The sequence below is a fragment of the Prinia subflava genome, chromosome 19 (assembly GCF_021018805.1).
Source record: "Prinia subflava isolate CZ2003 ecotype Zambia chromosome 19, Cam_Psub_1.2, whole genome shotgun sequence".
In the NCBI taxonomy this organism is placed as follows: Eukaryota; Metazoa; Chordata; class Aves; order Passeriformes; family Cisticolidae; genus Prinia; species Prinia subflava.
The window spans coordinates 7513770-7537730 of record NC_086265.1 but is presented as its reverse complement, the minus strand read 5'-3'; the positions used below and the strand labels follow the sequence as shown (position 1 = coordinate 7537730).

Sequence of the window (23961 nt, the reverse complement as noted above, 5' to 3'; positions counted from 1 at the left end):
TGTAAGTTCAGCAGATGTTAGGGCCTGATCCTTGCTGATGTTAAGGAAGCAGGAACAACCTTCATTTAACCCCAAGAGATGCTGAAGACCCCAACACTTGTTCTGGTGCTGGGTTCCAGACTGCTGGGGCTTTGCAAAAGATGGCTTGCAATTGCAAAGGGGAAAATGTTGCTGCCTTTTGAACAAAGGAGAAACACAGTCCCTGGGTGCTTTCAGTCTCCAAAGTCAAGGAGCCTCTTACGACCACTTATGTTCTCAAAAATGTTACTGGCTTCACGCTGATGCTGTTCTTCATTTGATGATTCTAGCAATAAATGTAAGAGGCTTGTGTAATGACAGTTCCCTGGAAAAGCTGAGGAGAGGCAAGTCGAGAGAAACAGCTGGTGGAGTTCAGTGTCTTCTGGAACCCATATTGCCCATTTTCAGTCTAAGGTGTTGTTCATTAAATACCCAATGAAATGGACACCTTGGAAATCCAGAGGAGATTCCATCTCAGCCAGCTGGTTGGTCGCTGTGCCAGGCCAGGTGGTGCCTGCTGTGTATTCTAGAACTTTGCCAAATTAGTTTTAAATGTTCAGTCCAAGGGGGTTCCCCAGCTCTTTTGGGACACCCCACAGTGGTGGCTCCCATAATCATGCTGCAGTTACTGCTCATATGTGCTGAAACCAAGCCTGGGGAGATCAGCTCCATCCTTAATATTTCAGGTGCTTCTTGCTGAGATACCTCTTGGCTAAGCTGAGAGGGCTCCTCTCCTATTCCCATTTCTCTTCCAGTTCAAGTGGCCTCTGTGTTACCTTTTTTCTTGTATAACAGAGCATAAACTGGAGGGCACATTCTTTGCTTATCTGTAGAGTTTTCTTCCCTGACCAACAGTTTTTCCCCTTCTTGCCCAAGGCAGAGGTTTCCCTGTGACAGTGAAACCACGCAGGATAATGCTTTACTCATAAAAGAAATACGAGGCACCTCTAATATGTGTGTGACTTCAGATGTTTGTGAAGTGTATGCAAGTTGTTTCATGGCATACTGGAATAATTCCCATGAGGGATGGATTTTGTGTGCGTTTGTGCATGTCTACTGTGTGGTTAGCCTTGAAGCACAGGAAAAAATGTTTGTCTGCTGTTACACATTCCTTTTCTCCCAGAGATTTGTCCCTGGAGCTGTGAAGAGGTTTGCAGTCATCTTGTTCCCACAGAAGTGTTCAGGAGCTGGATTTGTGTGTGGTGCTGGGATCAGATGCCAGAACATATGCTCTTCATCAGTATGTATGTGTGCTGCTGTTCATCCATGACTTGGCTTTGCAGAAACGCTGTTCAGCATGAACAGTGGAAGGCAGCACTGCACGCTGAGAGGGAAGATTTGGATGTGCAGTGCTGACCATAGGGATGGGCTGTAGGAAGTGGAACAGGTCTGTTGCTTCTGACTTAAGTAAGAGCTGTCTTTGTTTAAGGACTGAATGGGGTGATATTCTTCATTCCTTCTCCTTTGTACTTCCAGTGCATCAGTTGAAATCTGTCCTGACCTGCTGACATTCAGCTCTAGACTGCTATCCCTTCCCTCAGTCCCTGCTCCCTGCCCACAAGGCTGGTACCCAGCAGCATCACAGCAGCCAAGTGCCGGGGGTGGCTGGAAGGGAGAGTGCTGAGAAGATGCAGGAACTGTTTTGCTAACAAGCAAAGCTTGGCTAAGTATTGGCCAAGACCTGAAGAGGAAGTGAAACCCTGCACAAGCATCTGCATGGGTGTAACGCCAAGTGGGGGAGGAGAATTGTTTAGCTTCTGGCTTGAGTACAGCTGTCCACTCTTGAAGTCAAAAGAAATAAGAGAAGTTGAGGCTGAAGTTGAGTTCTGGAAGAGGAATGTAGCTGTGCTGGGCAGGGCAGTGCAGGGATGCTCAGGATGGAGCTGTGGAGCCCTCGGCCTGCCCCAGGCTGGTGCTGTGCCATGGTAGCCAGGCTGAGGGAGGCTCAGGGTTAACACTTGGAAATGCAGCACTGGAGGATCTTGGGTTGTGGCTCATGCAAGCCTGGGGCTCTGTGGGTGTGAGCCAGTGTAGTTTTAAGTCAGTCAGAGGTGGGAAGCCCTTAGCAGAAGTTAACTCCAGTTGTTCACTCAGCTCTTAAGTCTGGGCTGTTTCCGTGCACTGTGGCAGTGGCTGGTGGCAGGAACAGCCGTGCTCGCCCTGCCCTGACTCCTGCTGGGGAGAGAGGGGCTGCCTGGCCCTGCCTGTGCTGTGTGACTGCTGGGTGCCAAGGAGAGGGAGACCTGAGCTTTGTGCCCTTTGCTCTTCCGGGGATCTTTGGGAGTGCCCTGTTTGTCTTGCAGCTTGTTATCCAGTGTGTCCGGGGTGTGTGTAGGGAGCTGGGATGGCCCCTCTCTGCCTGACCCCACCCGAGGCAGTTGGTGCCTTCTCCCAGAATGACTCCTGGCAGGGAAACTGGGAGCTGGGAGTGCAGGCTGAGAGCAAATAAACCACAGGATCATGAGTGCTAGCTCCTGGAGACTGGCCATGAGGAGTGAGCCCGTCCCACTGACCTCTGGACGTTCTCAGTGCAGAAGCAGGGGAGGGGAAAGTGATCCACTCAGCTTGTGGGAAAAGAGGCTCCAAGGGCTTAACATCTTCCCTCTGCCTTCTGTGAGGCAAAGCCCATGGCAGTACAGATGTGGCTCCAATGATTACATTTCATTTTTCCATGCAGACCCCTGATGCATGAAGCTGTGAGAATACACTTGAGAGCACAAGCCAGGCCAGCTACTGCTATAGTTTGTATTGCAATTATTTTTAAGGTTACTTCCCAGGCAAGTCACTTTGCTTTCAGCTTTTTGTAGTGTCTTCTTGCTGTTTCCTCAGTGTGAGAACTATTTTAATCCTTCCTGACGTGCTGAGCTCATTCTTGCTGTGATATGTACACATGTGTAGTCTCTAGCTCCTACAGTCTTCCATCCACTTTTATTTTGAAATAAATTACATACTACATTAATTATATATTCAGGTGAAATGTGAGTCACAAAGCCATCTGCCTGCCCTACGCATGGTCCCCTTGGCTGTGCTTTGTGTTTCGTTTAAAGCTCTCCTGAGTCTCTGCAAGTGATATGAAGTCTGGAAGTGTAGGTAGGCAGTACTGGAAATGCCCATCTAGACCAATAGTAATTTCCCTCTGCTCAAGGCCTGCTGTAAAAAATGTCAGGGAGATTTATGGCTTTTAAGATCCTATAGATTCTCAGAGGTTCCTGCTGCTTAGAGAGTCTGGTGCCAGCTGGGATCAGACAGTAATGGAAGAAGCATCAGAGCCTTCAGAAACTGGAATTTGCCCTGTTTTGTAGGCAGTGGGCTGAATCAAGGCAGCAGGAGTTAATTCAAGAGATGCAGCTGCTCTGCAGCAAAGCCTTGCCATGATTGCACAGGGCCAAGATGAGCAGGAATGTGTCATTGGGACAGTGAGAGATGCTGTCAGGGATGATCTCTTGTCTCCCGGCGGTTCTTGCATTCTCAGCTCTCAGAGAGGGTTTCTGTGATGCAGCTGGAGCAGTGCACTGGAGCTGTAGCAAGCAGAAGAGACACTGCTTGTGTCTCATCCCAAGGTTTATACCTGTGCTGTTCAGCTGCTTTAAAGAGCTCCCCTCCCCTTGGAAGGAGCCCTTGGCAGTGTGTATTTATGAGGGAAGTGGGTATTGGGGAGGACAGCCATTTAGCACAACTTGGTACTTTTACTGAGCAGTTAATCCAGGCACATGCTTGGGAAGCCCTCCAGGTTCACTGAGCAGCTGGAGCCTCTGGATCAGCTCTAGTGTGCCAACAGCCCTGGGGCTGACGCTTCAGAGGCTCAGAGCAGGCCCACGGAGGTCAGCGAGTTAGAGACCTGTTTGCTGCATACACCCATGGACCTGCTTGGGACCCTGATGGCCATGATGGATGGCCATCCGCTGTGCAGGATGTGTGTCCTCTTGTCACCTGGATAAGCCTCATGTGCTGTGCCCCACCATGCTTGGCTCACACCAGGCTCACAGCACTGGATCTCACAGCAATTCGAGTAAACCAGAAGCAACTGGATGGAGCCCAGCGTTCCTGTTCCTCAGTGCCTGCTCTGTTCAGCTGCCAGTCCCCGAATGCACTGGCATGCCATCTCAGAGCTGTGGGATGGCATTATTTGCAGAGCTCTCAGTAATGTCAGTGAAAGCCTTTCTGTTTGAGATGGTGGGACTGGTCCTCAGCAGCTGCTCAGACGTTCCAGCCAGTGCCAGGCATTTTGCTGCCTCGTTTGAATGCCCAGTGTCATCTGAACATCTCCCTGCTCCTCCCGTGGTCGCACTGTCATGGGCAGGTGCCAGGCAATAGCAGAATTGTTCTCTTGGTAAACAAGTGATGTTGTTATTGGAGCTGCCCCTCATCTGGCAGCAGTGCAGTGTGTGCAGGGGTTGCTAATGAGGGATATCATGGGGCTTGATAGTCTGAAAGCTTAATGAGCCATCTTCTGGTTCTTTGTGAAGTGTCTGGATGCTTCTTCCCATCAGCTGCTCCTGTGCTCATCTTGCTCTTGGGGGTGTTTGGTACTGAAGTGTGTCCCTGTGAGTTAGAGCTCACAGCACATACTGGGCATTTTGGAGGCCTCAGATCCCATTTATCATGACATTAATGGCAGTGGACATCCAGGAAATGTCTGGATGAGACTGCTGCTCTCGTTTCCTCAGACACCCTCCCTGTGCTCGAGGGCTGAGCTTCCTTGTGGCTCCAGTCAATCCATGTGTACTGGGTACCTAGAGTTTGTCCCTTAGCTGATTAGGGATTTTCCCTCATGACAAATAACTATTTTTCTTCATTATTTTTCAAAAAATAAAATAATTAGGGCATCCACCCACCTCTTGGCTGGCATCCTGCAGTAATAGGCCAGCATGTGTTTTCTTCAGAAGAGGAAGCAGGTCTTACTTTGTATTTTCAAGGCAATGATTTATAAATGAGCCTGAAAAGCCTGCGAAGGGCAGTGGGATGAGAACCCATACAAAGAATAAATCTGAGAAAATAAATCCCAGAAGATACATCCCAAGAGATTGTTTGGCCTAGCAACTCAGAGCCCAGGCTAGAAGCCCAAGAGAACCCCTCCTCATTTTGCATATGACAGTGGTTCCAGGCTTTGCTTCAAGATAGTTACCTTTGGGTTCCTAAAACAAAGGTTTGACTTCCCACTGTGCTGCACGTCCCAGGAGCTGTTTGTGGGTATCTAATTTGATTTTGCACCCAGTTCTCGTCAAAGGGCTGCGAGTGACAAATCACTCTTGGCCTGTTGTGGCTGTCACTTGAGCTGACATTGCAGGGGGTGCTGGCTCTCTGCTCACCCAGGGACTGAGCAGAGCATTCCCCACGCTGCCTCGCTCCTCTCCTTACCCACGCGGCTGTTTCCATTTCCTTTGGGTTGCCTCGTAGGAAAACACCGTCTAGCAAATGCAATTTTTTCCACTCCATTGCTTCCAAGTTCTTTCTAACATTGCGTGTTGCTGCCCCTTGTGTGTCCAACAGCCACAGTTTACAGTCAAATGACTTTCTGTCTTCTCTAATATCTTTTTAATCTGGTTTCATTCTGACTTCTAGAAATCCAATGTAATCATCTCAAAGGTGACATCTTCATGAACTCTGCTATACCAGTGCCTGTTCTGTTAGCACCTCTCATCTTGCATCTCATGTACTTCACCATTTTTGTTATTTTCAGATAAGCCCAGAAAGAAATTTATGAAATCAGCAATACCACAGAAAAATTCTCAGGAGGGAGGATTCCACAGTTATCTGTTCCTTACAATCAGGACTGTATTAGTGAGCTGCTGATAACAGTTTTTCTACAGGGCAAGTAGAGAGTATATCAATGACTGACTGGATAAACTTTACAGTGGAAACCAAGACTGAAATAGCAGCAAAAACCAGTGCCACAGTGATACTATCAGCAAAGAACAAATCTTATGGAGAACCCTGCTTGTTCAATGACTGGGCTGTGGTCCTGATGCAAGGACAGTAGCTATTCAGCTTGGGACACTGACCTTTTGTGATTGCTTTCTCTCTCAGTTTTTCAGGGAAGAAATTGTTATCTTAAGGTGGAAAGGATTTTAGGAGGTGTAGAGAATGCACTTTCGAATGTCTTTTAATAATCTTCTGCAAGATGTACAGCTTTAGTGTATGTCTCCTGCAGTCCAGTTGGGTGATAAGGTTTGTTCCTAAGGCTGTAATTTTTGATGAGGAGAGAGGCAAAATGGCAGTCTTGAATTCAGCAGAAAATACCATCCCTGAGAACCTTGTCAGGACAATACTCACATTCCACATCTGACTTGGTCAAACTGGGTTGCCTGGTCTGGCTGCAGTATTTTATACTGAATTATCAGGGGTGAGATTTGCCAGAATTACTGGCTGTAAACCCAGTGCCTTATTTTTGTCAGACAATAGCAGCTCTGATCTTCTTGTTCCAGTATATGAAGCTCAGTGGGGCCTTGTGAGGTGGTGGCAGTTACTGAGTGTTTGCATGGCAATGGTGTCTGTGGAGCCTCTCCTGGGCCACAGCCTCGCATTTCCCCCTGTGCCAGTCCAGGACTGTGGGCTGTTCCTGCCACAGATGAAGCGATCCTGCTTGCAGCGCCTCTGGAATTGTCGGCACATTCTGGATTAACCAAGGAGCCGACACATTCCTCTGCTCTGGGTTGGTGGTGTGGAGATGAAAGGCACTAGGCTGAAACATGAGCTTTTCCACAAATGCCATTGTACAGAGTAGTCATTTAAAAGGCAAAATTTTTAGGCAATTTGCAATAATAGGAACCAAGGGCCAGCCTTCTTTTAATACAGATGAAAGTGCCTAACTCCTTTAAAACCGAAGAGCTGGATACCTCCTGTATTTTTATAAATTTGGCTCTGGTGAGCAGCCTTGTCACTGCTCTCCCCCACCATCCCTCTCTGATCTAAGTTGCTGTGTAGCAAGAGCTCTCACCATCTCCCAAGAGGAGGCTGCTGCTGCCTCGGCATTTACACACCTGGTGCCAGGCTTACAGTTGCCTTTCATGTGCTGTGGTCCATGGATTAGGTCCAGGAAAGGGGTTGCTGAAGGAAAATAACTGAAAATACTTCAAGAGGTATGTTCCAGGCTGCTCTGAATGGCCCTTTCATCTTTGCCTCAAAAAAATCAGTGAGAGTTGTAGCTCTGTGAAAAGATCATGGCTGTGCTCAGGAGTGACAGACCCATTTAACATTTTAGTTTCTGTATTGGAACTGAAACTTCTACAATGCTGCTTCTATTTTAGGGACCTATTCAGTAGAGATGTTCCACTGCAGATTAATATCCTAAGCTCACCCCACCTTCTTTTGAAAATTGTTCTCTTTATTTTCCTTCAGACTGCTCCTTAAACCCCTCCTGTGTCTCCCAGGCAGGAGCTGGCTGGTGGATAGTCACTGTTTATCACAGTGGCTGTGCTGCTTTCTGACTGCTCTGTGTGCCTGGCAGTGTCTCGTGTGCTGAGCACAGGCCCTCTGCACCTGGGGTTGCCTCTGTGCTGTGGCTCAGCACCCTGACACAGGGATGTGCTCCCTGGGAGTGTGGAGCTGACTGCAGTCTGCTCTCTGGATGACAAATGCAGGGCTGAGGAGCCAGGCAGCGCATTGCCCTGAGGCCTTGTGCTCCCATGTGCCTGTCTCTGCTTCATCCAGACTCATCACAGCATGGAAAACTCACACAGGCTTTGCTCTTGCAGATCTTTTCTTATCTTTTGCAGTGTTGATACCTTTTGGGGACAGAAACATGGCTTGGAGCTCTCCAGGGTCTGGGTGGAGCATAGGATCCTTTAGGGCTCAGCAGACAGCACTGGCCCAGCCAGGGCAGGTGTGGGTGTTTGCAGTGAAGTTCTCTATGCTCAGAGGTGGTGGAACTGAAGCCCAGGATACAGCAGCTCTGTCTAGAGGCATTTCTGTCTGCAGGCCATGATTTTTAGGGATACGCAGCTTACTTTGATGAAGGAGTGGCTCTGCTCCCCTGTGAGTCAATCACACCACAACTAAAGCTTCCCAGAGGCACTTGAGCCTCAGGATTCCCCTTAGCCCAAATGTTCAACTTCAGACCTGTTCCTTCCCTGTGGGGGTTGGTGCTCCTCAGGGCAGTGGGTGTGAAGCACACCCTGCCCCACACATTGGTACTGGAATTCTCCTATTGGGAAGTGCAGGCTCTGCTGTGTAGAAGCTCTGTGGCTCCTCATCTCCCCAGCAAGGCAGCCTGTCTGTTGGACGGTCGCTGCCCCACCGAGTCCTCACGGTGTTGCTGACTTCTGCTGGCTTCTCACTGAGTTACAGGTGTGAAGCCAGAACTGGCAGAAAGAAGCTGTGGGAATGCAGCCAGGTGGGAACAGCCTGCTGCTTCATCTGCTGAAACCTGTTTGTCCTGCAGTGTGTTTATTCCTAGTCTGTGCTGAAGAGCAGCTACCTGAACAGCCCAGGTCCATGCCTGGTGCCAGGGGTTGAGAGAGATTCCTTTCTTTAGTGCCCACTGCCTCTAGAAGGGCTGAAGCCCACAAGGAAGAAAGGTCTCACTTTCATTGCAGTTTTGACTGGTTGTTGTCCAGGGCTGGCCTCTGGAAAGAGGCTGAGGAGCAAAGTGCTCCCTGGGAAATGCAGTCATGCTGTACTTCTCCTGCTGTTCAGCCCTAAGGTTGTTGTGTGATACAAAGAAACTCACAGGATTGGCAGCACACACAACTCAATCTTCCATCTGCTTGAAGGCAGTCTAAAATTATGCAGCATGTGATCCATAGCTGCACTCGAGCAAGCTCTGCCCCTTGTTCCTCTATCCACTGCATTTGCAATAGCTCACATCACCCCATAGGGCTGCACCCAGTGGCTGCCGTGTCACCAGTGAGGCCAGGGCCATGTGCATGTGTGAACTGGACTGGATTCTGAACTGGGCATGGATCACAGCAGCTGTATCTGCTGACAAAATGGCCCCATCCAATGGCTGCCAAAGCAACAAGATGGGAATACTGGAAGAGACCCACAAAACCTGGGTGCCTTCCTGTGTTGAGCAAAGTCTGGGGTGAGGGGAAAAACCCATGACTGTGTCGGAGTGTGTGTGTGTGACAGTGATGTGTGGTGGCCATTACTGCCCGAGGCACTGCTGGGTTCTGTGGTCGGGTTAGAGCCTCTAACAATGAGACACTGATTCATCTGTGGTCAATGTGTTTTTAAAAGAATGACACTGAACTGTCAGTTTGGTTTCTCCTGGCCAAGTGTGGCCTCTCCAAGGCTCTTTTCCTTAGGACTCCCACTTCCTGGTAACCTTAATTTTCATTTTCCTTTCTCAGTCTGCTTCCTCAGGCATTTGTGCTGTCTGATCCAGGTGGGAGAATCCTGCTGCCACCTTGGCCAGTGTGGCCACTTGTACAGTGGAGAATGGGGCTGTGCCGAGGAAACCACAGGGTTGTGGTGCTGGTGCTCAGTGCTGCGTTGCCAGTACAATCCATTTCCAACCCTGTGTGTGTGTGGGGAGATAGAGCTGGGCTGCTGCAGCTGGAGACCAGCAATTGGAGCTGGCACAAGGCAGAGCAGTGTGGCTGAGCTCATCTGACAACACCAAGCTGTGACCCTTCCCCACTGCTCTGCTTGGGTTTGGATTTGGGGATTTGGGGGTCAAGCATAGTTCTGTGCAGCTTGTGCCATACCCTGCTGATAATTCAAATCAGTTTCTGCCAGGTTTGTTCTTGCAGGGGAAGGAGGGAGGGTGGAGGGTTCGGATGGCAGTCGACTGGGAGGCAGAGATAAATTAAGTGTTGAACTCTTAATGGGGAACATGCTCCATTGGTTTGGGTTTCCCTCCCCACCCATCCCACTCTTTTTAATCTGTGCCAGTCTTGGGAGCAGTTTGAGAACGGAAGTGATTTCAGACTGGAGGTGACCTCATCCGTCTCCAGCTCTGAGGTGGAGCAGGGTTTGGAGGCCCAGCCAGAGCTTATGATGCTCTTTAAATGATGCAGGCAAGGGGCTGAGGCTCCAGGAGAGCCCTGTGCCTCCTGCCCAGTGGGGAACAGCTGTACAAGGGGGTGGGAAGTGGGTAATGGCTGTGGGGCTTTCTATCATTCAGTTCTCATCTTTCTACATGCGAGAGTGAAGGGAAGTAGGAAGGAGAAGCAGAGTCTGAAAAACACAGCTGGACATGTCACATATCAGAGCAGTTAGTTCCTGATGAAAGGCCCAGCCCTGTCCAGCAGGGTGCTGAGCTGTGCCCAGCTGGAAAACACACTGAGTGTGATCATGTGCTGTGTGGAAAGGTGCTGATGGTGTGTGCACGGATGGAAGAGTCCCTGCTGGGTTCTTTGAATCTGAGGACCCTGTGGATTGGCAGGAAAGGGGATCAGAGCCCTCCTGAAGGCTTTGCTTTTTAGAACCCAGGATGTCAGTGAGAAACCTGGGAGATCTGAGGATCTGGAGCATGGGGTGGGGGCCAGCTGGGGTGTCAGCTGCAGGTCCAGATAGTGATGAGGAGCACATGAGACCACAGATGCTACTTGCAGAAACTACCAGATAATTTTGCTTCCTGACATGGCAAAGGGCCCTTCCTCCTGCCTTGATGTCAGCTATTTTGAGGTGGCCAAGATTTTCTGTTGCACAGATGGAGCCTGGAGTCCTTGGACTCTGCTGGTGTCCAGCAAGCCCAGCTCTGTCCTGGATACTGGAGCTGGTCTGCCAGATGCAGTTCTGGACTTCAGTAAATGTCCATGTTTTTCAGTAAGGACAGCTTCCGAGTGCTGTCTCACAAGCTGTGTGGGGGTGTCCAGCCACTTCCCCTTCAGCTTAGTTGTCTTCTGGCTCCAGCTCCAGCTGAAGAGATGCTGGGCTGTGGTAGGCTACAGCTGGGAAAATAAAAGCAGTCCTTTCTCATGTCTCTGTGGCTGTGCGGCTGCAGAAATTCCCTGTAGATGGGTAGGCAGTATTGGATGGGGGATAAATTGACTGGAAGAAATTGCTTTTCTCTTGGCCTTGTCCCAGATGGCATCAAGACTCTTGCTTGGATATAAATTCCCCTCCCACTACTGCTAAATAGGGAGAGTTTACCCATTTTTGGGATCTATCAAGACACTTTCTCCAGCCCTCCTGCCCCTCTTCCCTGTTGCACTAGGAGCAGGGATTGAAAATGAATCCTGTTGTGACCATGTCACAGTGAGGACAAGAGTTTGTAGAGTTTCCTCCTTCCTGCCTCAGAATTGCCTCCATGCCTGTACATGATGAAACAACCTCAAAGTGTGTGGACAAAGTGGTATTTTGTGTTTAAAACACCCCTTTTTTCCCCTCTGCTCAGCATCCCAGAGCTGTGCCCATGACACTGAAGAGCAGTGACGGGTGACAGGCGCTGGCTGGGTGACAGAGGAGCTCTGCCTTGTCTTTGAGAGGGAGTTTGGGTGAGTGGAGCCCCAGCAGAGGTGTGTGCTGCTGTCAGTGGTGATGGATGCATGGTGACAGTGCTGGCTGCCTGGCAGGGCTCAGGACCTTGGCAGGCCCCTGCATCTGCAGCCTCTGTGTGTGAGCCCCAGCAGCACCCCAGAAAGGGCCCATTGTCCCCAAGCCTTGCCTGCTGCCCAAGTCAGGGGGGCACAATAAAGATGTGTCCCGGCAGCAGCCTGGAGCGGGCTCGTGTGCCAGGAACAAAAGAGGCTTTGTACCAGGCGCTGCCTGTGCTGGGAGGTTTGTCAGCTCTGGAGCTGGGATGGTAACTCAGGGCTCTGTGCCAGCCCTGCCGTGCTGCTCAGGGCCTCCCCTGATTCGGGCCAGGGTCACTGGTTCTTCCTTCACTGGGGGAGGTCTTGGCAGCAGATCCTGAGCTCAGCTCTGCCCGGTGGGCTGGGAACTGCAGGAGCAGGGCTCCCCTGGTCTCTCATGTTCAGCAGCCCTATGCTCTGTGCCCTGAGGCTCTATATGCTCTCTGCAATGTATTAAGTCCCTGGGAGTGGCCTCAGGGTGACTGGGACAGGGCTGGAGTGGACCAGGATGGCAATGTCACTCTGTCTGGAGCTTTGAGGAGAAATGTCTCCTGGGAAGAGTTCAGCAGAGCAGGGCTGAGTGGGACAGCTTGACAATATGTGATAGCAAAGCAAAGGCAGATTGGAGAGCAAGGGAAGCTCCTGTGCTTGGGCTGTTACACCACACACCAGAGCTACAGGAGGATACACTTTAGAGAAAGCTCTTTTCCAGCTATTAAGAATGGACCTGAGGTCTGGCTGCTCTCCCACCTCTGGCTGCAGCATCCGTGCTGTGTTGTTGGGGGCTGAGCATGGTGGTGCCTGCCAGGTGATCAGAACTGCCCTCTCCAGAGGGGGATGGTTGGAGGTCAGATAATCAAAACACAGTGGGGCAGAGACGCTGGTGGTGGGATTGGGGCAGTAAAACAAGATCATGTTGGGAAGGATCCCTCCATGAAGCTGTGTAGGATGCTTTAGGATTTTGGTTTTGTGCCAGTTTTGTTCAGCCAGTTGCTGCTACTGCAGTATCACAGGGTGTTACTGTGTTTTGTTCATGCTGTGTCCTTATATTCTGTCCTTTCTCACCTAAGAGCAGTGTTCTCCAGGAACACTCAGTTCTCTAAGAACTCTCAGTTCTGCTCTCTCCAGTCAAGATTAGGAAGATTTTTTTGTGGAGGAAAGGAGAACTTAGTGTATGTTCTGCTGCTCTCTGCTGTTGTTGTGAGTCCACCACAGGCACCAAATCTTCCAAATAGAAAGAATCTCTGAAGGGAATTGCAGGGCCCATGGGCAGGCTGAGAGGAGCATAATGTCTCTTCTGGCTCTGAAAAAATGTGTACTCGGAGAGGAAGCAGCAAACACAGGGAAAGGGAAGTTGCTGAACACAAACTGCCAAGACTTAAGCAATCTGTTTTATAGTATGAAACCTCCTGTTGAGCAAGAAGACTATTTTCCCTCCCAAGCAGGTGTGACTGGTAAAGCAAGGTGGCAAAGTCCTGCCAAAGTTCAGCTGCCAGACAGGACCAATACTTCCACAACCCTTCCCACATAGGATGACCCCAGTTTTATCACATCCCTCTTCTACCTCTTTTGGAAGCTGCCTAGACTCTCTCATGGTACCTGCTGCCATTTTCATCTCCATTCTTTACATAACATGATTTCTGCAGGTCCCTGATATAGAAAAAACTAGGACCTGGTAGCTGTTAATTTAGGGATCTTGGCTTATCAGTGGCAGATTCCTTTTGGCTTTGAGAAAGCAGGCCAAGAGATGTAGGAACAGCTTCATCAACCCCTCTTCTGCTGTGGTGCCACTCAGAGCAGTAATTTGGTGTAGTTGTGCTGGGGAGCAGGTCCTCTGTGCCTTCGGGGAAGTGGCCTGTAGGTGAGTTAATGATGGAGTTTGGTCACAAAATCAAAGGGGAAGGGCTGCAGGGCCTCCCAGGTGTTCATTTTGCAGCAGGGAGGTATTAGCTCACTAGGGAGGGTGAATTCATCCTCTGTCCCAGCTGGCTGGCTGTTCACTCCCTGTGTGCTCAGGAGAGCAAACCCTCTCTAGAGTCCTTTTGCTGTGTAGCTGCTCCTGTGAGCCAGCACATAAATGGAAACAGATGGCTCCATCTCAGTGGTTAGTAGGAATCTCTCACTGCTGCAAAACTGCTAATGAAGTCTGGGGCTTGACTGAAGCATGCAAGGCTGCTGTGCTGGTGGGCTGTGGGGGGCTCCTGGCTCAGTGCTGGGGTGCCTCTTACTGCCCCTCTGCCACAGAAGCACCAGGACTGCTGAGCTGACCCCCAGCCTGGCAAACTGTGCTGTGTCCTGCAGCAGTCTCAGGCAGGGTGTTCCTCTGGCTACTGCAGAGCCACCAGGACTGTCAGTGTCCACCAGTCTGGGTAAATGTTCTCTGTGGTCATCCTTACTGTGGGTTCCAGACCTTGCAATTCACACTTGTTTTATGGAAAGGCATGGGGAGCCCTCTAGTATCTGACACAATCTCTGCTGAGACTCTGAGCCAGATAATTACTTCATCTAAGATTCTTTGCTCTGTTTCACTACAAACTAACTGGTCTTATTTTTGCCATACTGGTCAACATCTCCCTGATAAGGAGAAGCAACACTCAGCAATTACTGACTATTACTCTTAAGCTTGGAAGAAACTTCATTTAAATTCCCTTTGACAGCACAGTTTGATTTAGATGTTCAGTGACTTGAAGTTTTCTCCCATCATCACACAAAATGTGAATCTCCAGTCACACTGCAGGGTACAGGGAAGTGATGAGTTGTGCAGCAAAGGTGTAACCAGGCTTGGTGTTTGCTGGAGCAAGCAGGTGATGGAGAAGGGGAGAGAAAGGTGTTGGAAAGCATTTCTTGATTCTGTTTTTGATTATTCTGACGGCTGCCCCCCAGGCACGGCCTCAGTGTCTGCGATGGCAGGGCACAAGGAGCCGAGGTGAATGCTGGATGGCTGCACAACCACAGGCAAGTGGGGAACAATCCTGCTCCCCAGCTGCCTTGCTGCCCTTACCTTTTCTCCTTCATTCATGCAGCAAACGCCCGGCTCTGCATCTGCCTGGGTGGCCCCACAGCTGTGCCAGTGGCCCACAACACAGCTGTGCTGGGACCTCCTCGGGCAGCCGTGGCTGTGATGCCCTTTGGGAACGCCGCGCGTCCGCCACCGTGATCCGGCGTGGGCACCGGCGTGTGCCAGGGCATGTGCCAGGCCCTAGGGAGCCCAGGCAGGCCACAAATGGTGCAAGAGGAGCTGGCTGCTTGATGGCTGCAGTGTCTCGGCCTTGTGGCCTGCAAGCCTGGCACAGCTGGGTAACGCTCCATCAGCTCATGGCGGGAGACAGCAGTGGGCTGGCATGGATCACAGGGGAGAGAGTCGGCTCTTCCAAGCTCCTGGAATCTTCTGGAAGGCATTTCAAAGCCCCTTGCATGGAGCAGGCAGCAGTTTGGGTTTTGCAGCAGATTCAGAATAGAAGGTACCGAGCCCAGGCAGTGATGGGGGCTGCTGGAAGTCTCGATGGTTTGCACTGGAGGGCTGTAAGCTCCATGCTCTACATGGATTCAGGACATTGCCCATGGAGAACACAGGATGTCACAGGGTACAGGAGGGCAGAATTGACAGATTGTCTCTAAAAGTTTCATTCTGTACGTCTCCTGTGAGGCAGAAACTGTGGGGAAAGTTGTGGATCCCAGAAGGATAAATCCTCTCTGTCAGGTGGAACTGATGTGTCTGTGCATCTCTGCAGGCCCTGAGGATGCTTGTGCAAACATCAGGGCTTCAGGTTTCAGTACTGCTTCCCAGAAAGCCACTTCTTAGTGGCAGGGGAGGACAGCCAATCTTGTATGCTCAGTGAGGATCTCTTTGGATACTCATCTGGGCACACAGTCCTCTCCTCTGGGAGCTCTGAGGTACAGCTCTGTGTTAAATTACCCCAATTTCATCATTGCTCCGTCTCTCCCTTAGGTTTCCTGCAGGAGGGTGTTATGATCTTTTTCTGAGAGCATCTCACACCATGGCTGAGAATCAGGTACGCTTCTTTAGGCCCTGCCCAAAAGGAGTGTTTGGCACCACTGCTCATAAATGGAGGTGTGCTGCAACCCCCGTCCAGCTGATTGCATATTCCTGCAGATCAGCTAATTGCTTCCCATTGCCAACACCACACTCATTGAATGCATGCTGTGATTTCTGTGTCACCTGGGGAAAAGGAGCAGGGGGCAGCTATGGGAGGGAAGCCTGTGTTTGCCAGGCTGAAAAGGACAAATGCTACTGCAGTGAAGCACTCAAATCATTGTGCAGTTCATTTTGCTGTTCATATTGAACCAAGAACAACATCCTGGGGAGGAAGGGAGCAGAATTTCCCTCTGACTAATTCTGCTGGACTGTGCAGGGCTGCGGGGGAACTGCCAGCCAGAGAAACCATGAGGAGGGGAAAGGAAATGGAAAGGGAATCTAATTATCCATCTGCAAAGACAGATGCTGGTCCCAACACAGGGCCCAGCCCTGGGCAGACTGATGTGGGCAGTGACGTTTGCACAGACTGTTTTTATGGTGGGGCTGGGAAACAGGCTCCTGGGGGTTCCTCTGGGACAGCAGATGGTCCAGCACACATCCCAGCGAGCCGGGCAGACTGGGAGGCACACGGCTGCTTTTCCCAGGAACACTGGCCTGTGCTGGGCTCCGAGGGACGGCACTTCACAGTCAGGTACGGCTGTGTGGAGATGGAGCTGGAGCTCAGGCAGAGCTGTGCTGGTGCACAGGGAGGAGGGTGAGTGCATGGCTCCCTCTCAGCAGGCTCATCCTGGTCAAGTGGGCTGGGGCTGCAAGCCCGGGGGGAGGATGGAAGGAAGGGGAAGGTCCTGTGTGCCTCTGCTGTCTCAAGGTGCACAAGGACCCTGCTTCGTGTTACTGAGTGTGCAGAGGCAGCTGACAGCAGGGAGGGAGGGTGTGGGGCTGGAGCCTGGGTGTTTCAGTCCTTGTTGGAAGACCTGCAGGAGACCCCCTAGGAAAGAGAAGGTTCCTCTGCCTCCTTGTTCTGCAGAGCTTTTTGGGGTTATTGCTCACATAGTTTGAGGCCAGCTTTTTGCTCCTTGGGTGCCTCCCAGAACGGAAGGTTGCTTTAGAGAGCTGCCTTTCCCACCTTCATTAATGAAATTTTAAATTATTTGGTGAACTGAGTGGGCTTATTCTCCTCTCTTGTGGGCATCAGCTACTCCTAAAGTTATGTTAATTGTAGCTGGAAGATAGAGGTTGGGAATTCTCCCAAGACAGTTGGCTTTCATTCTCTCAATAAAGTTTTCAGGAGCCTGCTGGGATGATAGCAGGGTTAAGAATGATCTCCTTGCAGACCTGGGAGTATCCATGAGATGGGCGAATTGGGAATGAATTAGGAGAATTTCTGCTTGCGTGGAACATCTTTGTTGTCCACCGTCTTGCTCTCCATGGTGTGCTCAGTGTGCTGTTTGCAGGTGTGGTGCCCCAGCCTGGACTGTCTTCCCCTGGGATGCCCTTGGATTAGCTCCTGCTGGATCAAGCGTAGGTGTCTCACAGTGCTCAGAGGCTGTGACGGCCTGTCCAGGTCAGGATTCAGCCTCTTTGGTAGACAGGCCTGATCCTGCATCCCTTACTCACGTGAGCAGTCGTCTCCATTTCAAAGGGACTACTCGGTGAGTAAGGATCGCAGGACTGGGACCACTACCTGTAACGTAAACTGCATCTTCTGTAGGATCCTGTCCCCAGCCTTTTCCTATTCATGTGTGTTAACATGCGTCAAGAACTTCCAAAGCTGATGTTCTTGTCATTTGGATGAGAGCGGAAGAAGCAGTGCCTTTCCATTGCAGAGGATAAACCACCATTATTTTACATCCTCTTCCACCAAACCGCTCTCAGCCCAGCTTCTGTGCCCCAGAGCAATGTGTACCTGTTTGTCTCCCAAACACGTTCCCGGCTTCCCAGGGCTGGCAGGGCTCTGCTCTGCCGCTCCCTGGTTTTCCCAGCTGTAGCTTTGAGATGAAAGGCCAGGCATATATTTCAGCCTGGTTTGTGCAGAGCTGGAGGATGAATCGGAGGGAGATGAGCAGCAGCAGTGCCGAGACTGCCGCAGACCTTCCTGCACCACCTGGTTTCTCCTTCTGTCCTAACGGGCTAAATTTGGAAACCTCTGTCCTGTGCTGAGGAATGTGTTCGCAGTCGGAGGAAGCAGCGAGGGCGGCAGGTTTGGTTTGACCCGCACGCTGATTTCCGAGCGGCCCTGGCCGGGGCAGCCGCCCGGAACGCTCCGGTACCGCACCGCGGCCCCGCCCTGGGGAGGAGCGGGACGCCACCGAGGGGCTGCTGGAAAACATCCAGCCAGCTCCACGTCTGCCCGGTTTGTTATATCGTGCAGATTATCCTAAACGAGGAGCTGGGTGTGAGAAGCTCTGTGAACTCGCTCCAGAGCAAGTCACGAGTTTAAACAAGCAAGAGGCAAATTACGGTCGTGGCTCTTTTTTAAGAGCTGGAAGTGGAGGCATGGCATGAGTCACACAGTGCTTCTTGGGAAGCACGAGGCACTTCAAGTGGAAGCAGGGAGCATGAATACCTTTGAAATAGAATTTTATACATTTCTGGAGGGATTACATGACAAAGCAGCAGTGATCCTTGAGCGGAAATTAAAAGTTTGACCTGTGGGATAGGTAAAAGAAAAGATGAGATCTGACTGCTGTGCAGATTGTGCTTGTGGCACTGAACATGCAGGGGATTAATCCTGTGCTTTGGGATTTCTGCATTTCTTGTCTGGTATCTTGTTTTTTCCTGAGCATCACAGGATGAAGCCTGGCTAAAGCATCAGGGCTCTGATGTTCCCAGAAGCCACTTATGGAGCCTTGCTTGCAAGTTTGAGGTTAAATTATTCATCAGAGTTTAGATCAGCAAGGTTTTTTCCCTTGGATCAGGTCAGCAGAAGCCTCAGGGAGAGTGTGCAGCTCTGCTGGTGATGGAGCAGCAGAGTTCAGACCTTGCAATGCCCGTGAGATTTATCTGTCTGAAGTCAGCACTGATGTTCCTTATAGTGGGAGAGGAGGCAGCAGCAGGAGAAGGTGGTAACTGAGCCCTGGAGGTTCCCAGCTGGAACCTGCAAGGAGGGCATCAGCTGTTCCTATGCCTCCATTGCCCTGGTCCAAGCTGGAAATGGGTTTGCTGCCTGCTGCTGCTCCTGTTCAGCCTGAGCAAACAGCTCCTCTGGAACTGCCCCTCCCTTCATCCTAGAAAACAGCCAGGAAGAAAATTTCCCTTCTGTGGGGAATTCTGAAAATAGCTTAGTTGCTTCAGAGGAAGAAACATAAATGCTGTTATTACATGACTGTGCTGACCATGCCAAGCCATGGATGTGCAGTTTCACCACTCTTCCATGCAGGCCAGGCTGGCTGGGTGCATCCCTGGCAGGACCCTGTTGCCTGGCTCTGTGCTGCTCAAGAGCATCTGTCTGGATCAGGCTGAAGTTTTTTCCTTCCATGACATGCTCCTGGTTGTTCACCAAGGATGGAGCCTGAGCACTGCAGTCCCTAAGCCACAGCATCTCTGCCAGAAAACAGCTCCCCTGCAGGTGGAGGACTCCTGTGCTGTCCTCCACGGTTTGACAAAGAGCTGCTCTGTGAGGTGGGATGGACTTGGTGCACCCCATGCCTGTGTTGCCCTTGCTGACTGTTTGGCAGGTTGGGGTTGTCTGCTCTGACACTCACAAACCTGGACCCTGCAGCCAGTTCGACCCCCAAGCTGCTGCTGTGGGCACCTGCCTGGACCGAGGAGCTTTAGAGGTGCCAGTGGAAGAAAACACTTTGGATTTGCTCTAGATCTTGGAAGTGCCAAGTTTTTCTCTGCTGAGCTCGTCTGCAAACTGCATGAGATGTCCTCTGTTTTTCTTCTTTTAAGGATGGTGTACATCAGGGAAGTTTGGACACAAATCAGCCTGAGCCAACAGCTCTGGGTGTGTCATGCAGCACATCTGAGGGACACAGACGAGTCTGTCATTTACGGTTTGGTGACTGAGGATGACAGATGAGCATCTCTAGGAGGCACAGGAGAGGCTGAGACCAGTTGACCACCCTTCAGCATTTTGGAAGCCATAGCATTGGCCACTCAGCCTTAAGATGATCTCTGTAGCCAAGACCTACTTTTCTGTTTCTTCTCTTAATCTGCTCCCTGAGTTGTCAGGCATGGCCTTCTGACTGGAATTCCTCCCTGGCTGCCAGTCCTGAGAGCGTGTGTGATGTGTGAGAGCTCAAGGCGCTCAGGAGACAGTGGTTCCTTGTTCCTCCCTGCACTGTCAGCACAGCTCCTGGGGCCATGAACAACACTGTGGTTTTGTCACAACTAAATCATCGTTGACTTCATCTGTGATCCCAGCCCAAAAGAATGTTCTGATTGGGTTCAGTGGGCTCGTGGGTACAGAGTGTGTCTCCATGTGCTTTTGGGAGATGCTTGTGGTTGGTGGCCATGTGGCCTGTGGCCCTCAGACAAGGGTTTTCCAAGCCATGAGAATTCATGGGGGTTGGAGAGGGTTTGCTTGCAGCTACTGTGGTTTGTGGTGTGGAAGGACTGGTGAAACCTCCTGTTATCTTAAGAAGGTTTGGGTGCACCTTGGGTGTGCCACAAGCCATTGCTCTTGCTGCCCAGTGCAGGCAGCACGGTGCTGTCACTGCTCCTCAGTCATGTGCCAGTTGCAGAGCCTGGTGGGAGACTCCCCCAGTCCTGGAAAGCAAGGATTGGGTGAATCTAGGAGGAAAAAAGGTGTCATGAGCATGGCCTGACCTGCCACTGAACTGGGAGACCAAAGCAGGGCTGTCAGCTCCCTGGGGAATGGAGCAATGCTGCAGAGTGAGGGCAGAGCCGTCAAACAGGGACATGTCCTGAGCAGTGGCAATTCCTGCCACACCTGGATCTCAGTCCAGGCCTTCTGCTTGGCTGCTACACACAGAAACAACTGGGACAAAACTCAGTGGGTGTAATTGAGGATGCTGCTGGCAGAGCAGGGTGGTTTGGAGAAGGGTTTCATGCGCGTCGTATGACAGCTGTTGTATCGCAGATTTCCTGCTCTGGGAGTGCTTCCCAGTTCTCTTCCATTTATTTTTATCAGCCTTTAGGACTCTGTGCCTGTGACTTCTGACATCACCCTCTGTCAGCTTGCAGGATGGCAGTGTAGGTAAAACAATGGGGATTTTCCCCTTTTCTTTCCTTTGCACACTCACAGCTGCTCCCAGACTTCAGGCCACTGGACCTTATAGTACCTCATAACAGAACCTGGTGTCAGCCAGACTTGGGGGACATAGTGGAGGGCCTGGGTTGTGGCCAAGGTGACCAGGGCAGGCCCTGCTGGTCTGGCACTCTGTGCAGTCACTGCTGGAGCCCTGCAGATCCCAGCGAAGCCGCAGGAGCTCTGGCTGAGAGCAAGGCAGGAGTGTGGCTGCAGCCTGTGTCCTTCCCATTGGTGAGCTTTCTGCTCAGGAACCCGTGGGGCAAGGGACAGGTTCCTCCAGCACCACCAGTGCTGTCATCTCCTGTCACTTCATTATACATGCTGTGGTATTAACCCCCTGGCTTCCAGAATGGTGTTTTATATGAAATTAGGAGCTTTTTGTCTGTTTTATATAAGTTCCTGCTCAGTTTCTGTGGCTGCACAGAAAAGCTGGAAGGCATATTTTATGGAAAGGTTCAGAACCCAACCTTGAGATTTGAATGACTTTTTTGATATGCTAGGCTGTTGTTGGGTTGGGTTCATCTGCTTAATGAACACACGGATACTTCCTTATTCTGAAACGTCTTCAGACCTTGCATGGTTGCTGTAAGATCCAGAATGCATCTGCTGCTATTCCAATTGGATTCAGAGACGAGGCTGCAATAGAGCCTGGACTAGACAAGAGATCAGCCTGCACCACGTGGGGACAGATCCGCCTCAACCAGGACTGTGATCTGGGGGTTATATTTGAACCCTGCTTTTGGGGGACCCTTGAGACCTTCACCCACACAGCCAGAAGCCGCACAGTTTTGCTGAGAGCAGGTTTCCTCCAGCAAACCTTTGTCTCGACTGCGTCAGACAAGGCATGCAAGAAATCCTGCAGCTGAATAGGCCCATCTGTCACTCGGAGTCAGCCGATGGCAGGGACAGCATCCGGTACGTGCGCGGCCTCTCCGCGGGACACTGGCGGGGCGACAGACATCGCCTCTGGCCTGCGGCCGCGGTGGCCTTTGTCCTGTCCTCGCTGGCAGGCTCCTCCCGCGGCACAGGCGGAGGCAGGAAATCCCGGGCAGCTGCCTGGGAGCCTCCTCGCCTTTCCTCGCCTCTCCTCGGCTCTCCTCCTCGCACCGAGGCGAGCCGAGCCAGCCCCGCGTGTGTGTGCACGCGTAGGCGGGGGGGCTGCCGCATGGATTTAGCGAAGGCTGGGAGGGAACACATGGGTTGGGGTTTTTCCCTTGGCCCGCGGTGGCTGTCCGTCCGTCCCGCCAGCCGCGGTTATGGATTCGATCATTCTTCAGGAGCGGTTAGTGGAGCGGCTGCTGTCTCCGCGGACGCAGGCACAGCGGAGCCACCCCGGCAAGCTGAAGGTACAGGGATGTATTTATAGCACTGCGAGCCGGGGAGCAGCGGGGACGCGAGGGGGGAGGATGGTGCCCGAGAAGACGCGCGCAGCGCAAGATGAGGGCTCTGAGGAGCAGAGGAGCGGAAAGACGCCGGTAAGGGAGGGACGGCGGGCGGCGAAAGGAGGGGAGCAGCCCCCGCGGGCGCAGCGCCGAGGGGCGCGGGGGCAGCTGCCAGATGCGCGGCGCTTTGTGCGGTTGTTCGCTGCGGTGATTCCCTGTCTGAATGGCGTTTGTATGCATGGGGGGGCTCAGGACAGGAGTCAGCGCCGTGTATGCCCACACGCAGTCCGATTTGTGTTAATTAACACTGTGTTAATGCTGTGCTTTGCTGGCCGCTTTCCTTCTCTTCGGCAAATGCTGGTGGGCGAGTGGTGTTGCCGATAGTCCGGTGCTCAGCCCCAGGCCCGAGGAGCAGATGTCCGTGGCAGATGCCTCGGGGGCTGTTTGTGTTATGAATTTATGCAGCTTTCTGCAATGACGGAAAGCAGAGGGTCTGCTGTCCTCCAGGGCTGGGCTGTGCTGGTTCGTGCAGACGCAGATGTGGCGGCGGAGGGGAAGGGTTGGAGGAAGGGCTGCGAGGAGGGAGCTGGATGCCGTGTGCTGAGGGCTGTGACACCGAGAGGGCCCCTTCCCCCTGCAGAGGCAGAGGCGCCAGGGTACTAGCACAGCTCCATCATTTCTGGGGCTTGCTCCAGACCTTGATAGGGATTATTCTTCAAATTTGCTGTGGTCTCATGATGTTTAATTTTAGCCCTTTTGAATATATTCAGCAAGGCCCCCTTTATCCCCAGGCTGAATGGTGAAGTCACGTCAGATCTGGGTTGGTTTAAACAGCACATCTACCGGAGACGTGAGGAGGGAATTGGGAAGGACAGGAGTGATGGAGGCTGTACTTGGAGGTGCAGACAGCCCTGTGAACACCTCAGTAACTGGACAGCTTCTCCTCTGTGCAACACATCCTGAATGTTTCTATGCTTTCAACAGGAACAGGGCTTGAGGCCACCCAGGGTTTTGTTGCTTGGCTTGAACTCCCAAGGAGAGCACTGGGTGCCAGGGGAGCCCTGGCCACCCCGGCCGGGTGTTGGAGGATGTGAGGATGTGACATGTTGCTGTAATGTCTGGTGAACCAGCAAGCGTGTGCCAAAGGAGGGTACCGGTGTGTTTTGCTTGGCCTGGGGTGCTTTGGTTTGTGACTGGGTCCCAAAGATTGGTCACAGCTCTTGGTGGCCTCTGTGGTGTGTGGGGCACATTCCCAGGTGCCTGGTAGCAGGATGCCAGCGGGAACAAAGGCAGCAGCGTGGAGCAGCAGTGGGAGAGGGGCTCCTTGTGCCAGAGTGCCGCTGGCTTGGCTGGCTGAGGCCCTTTCCCGACAGCTGGAGCTGGCAAGGGAAGCACAGTGTAGGAACCAGCTGTCCTGGCTTTTGTCAGCTTGATGGGACCTGGCTTGTGAGCCCATGGGGAGGGGGCTGTGATGTATTTAGGAACTCCCTCCATCCAAACCTCTCATCTAATGAATGGATTTTAGCTTTTCATACCCCAGAAAGGCCCTGTCTCTGTCAGTAGCCCTCCCAGACCTCTCCACCCCATGCATGGTTGCTCTGCAGATAGTACCTGGAGGTGGTGAGTGGTGTAGAGCTTTGAGCGAGGCACACACCAGGCTCAGGAGGCTACTTGGGCTCCTTGAGTGCCATGCTGATGTTGCCATGCTGGCAGAGGTGGTGTTATGTGCCTGTCACGGTGCCCAAATATGACTGGGATAGGAGCACACACTGAGTGTCTCAAAGCAAAGGTGAAGAGCCACGAGTCAAGGCTGGTGCAGAGACCACGCTGCCGTTCCTGAGAGAGGGCTGTTATAAGAAGGGGATCCCTCCTCACAGCTCACCTTGC

The 23961-nt window shown here is 51.9% G+C and overlaps 1 protein-coding gene across 6 annotated transcripts in view; it reads left to right on the top strand.

The window, feature by feature from the left end:
• SEPTIN5 (septin 5) overlaps window positions 1–23961 on the top strand; it is a 39236-nt gene that overhangs the window by 5287 nt on the left and 9988 nt on the right. For 2 of the 6 annotated variants that reach the window (XM_063416293.1, XM_063416292.1), the window contains exon 2: window positions 15427–15490. The exons of 2 other annotated variants lie outside the window; for them this stretch is intronic. In XM_063416293.1, the coding sequence (XP_063272363.1) occupies window positions 15476–15490 (15 nt within the window). In that variant the 5' untranslated portion in view covers window positions 15427–15475. Of the gene's footprint in view, window positions 1–15426; window positions 15491–21629; window positions 22039–22060; window positions 22168–23961 lie in introns of those variants that run through there. 2 more of the 6 variants (XM_063416290.1, XM_063416291.1) reach the window with 2 other exon arrangements.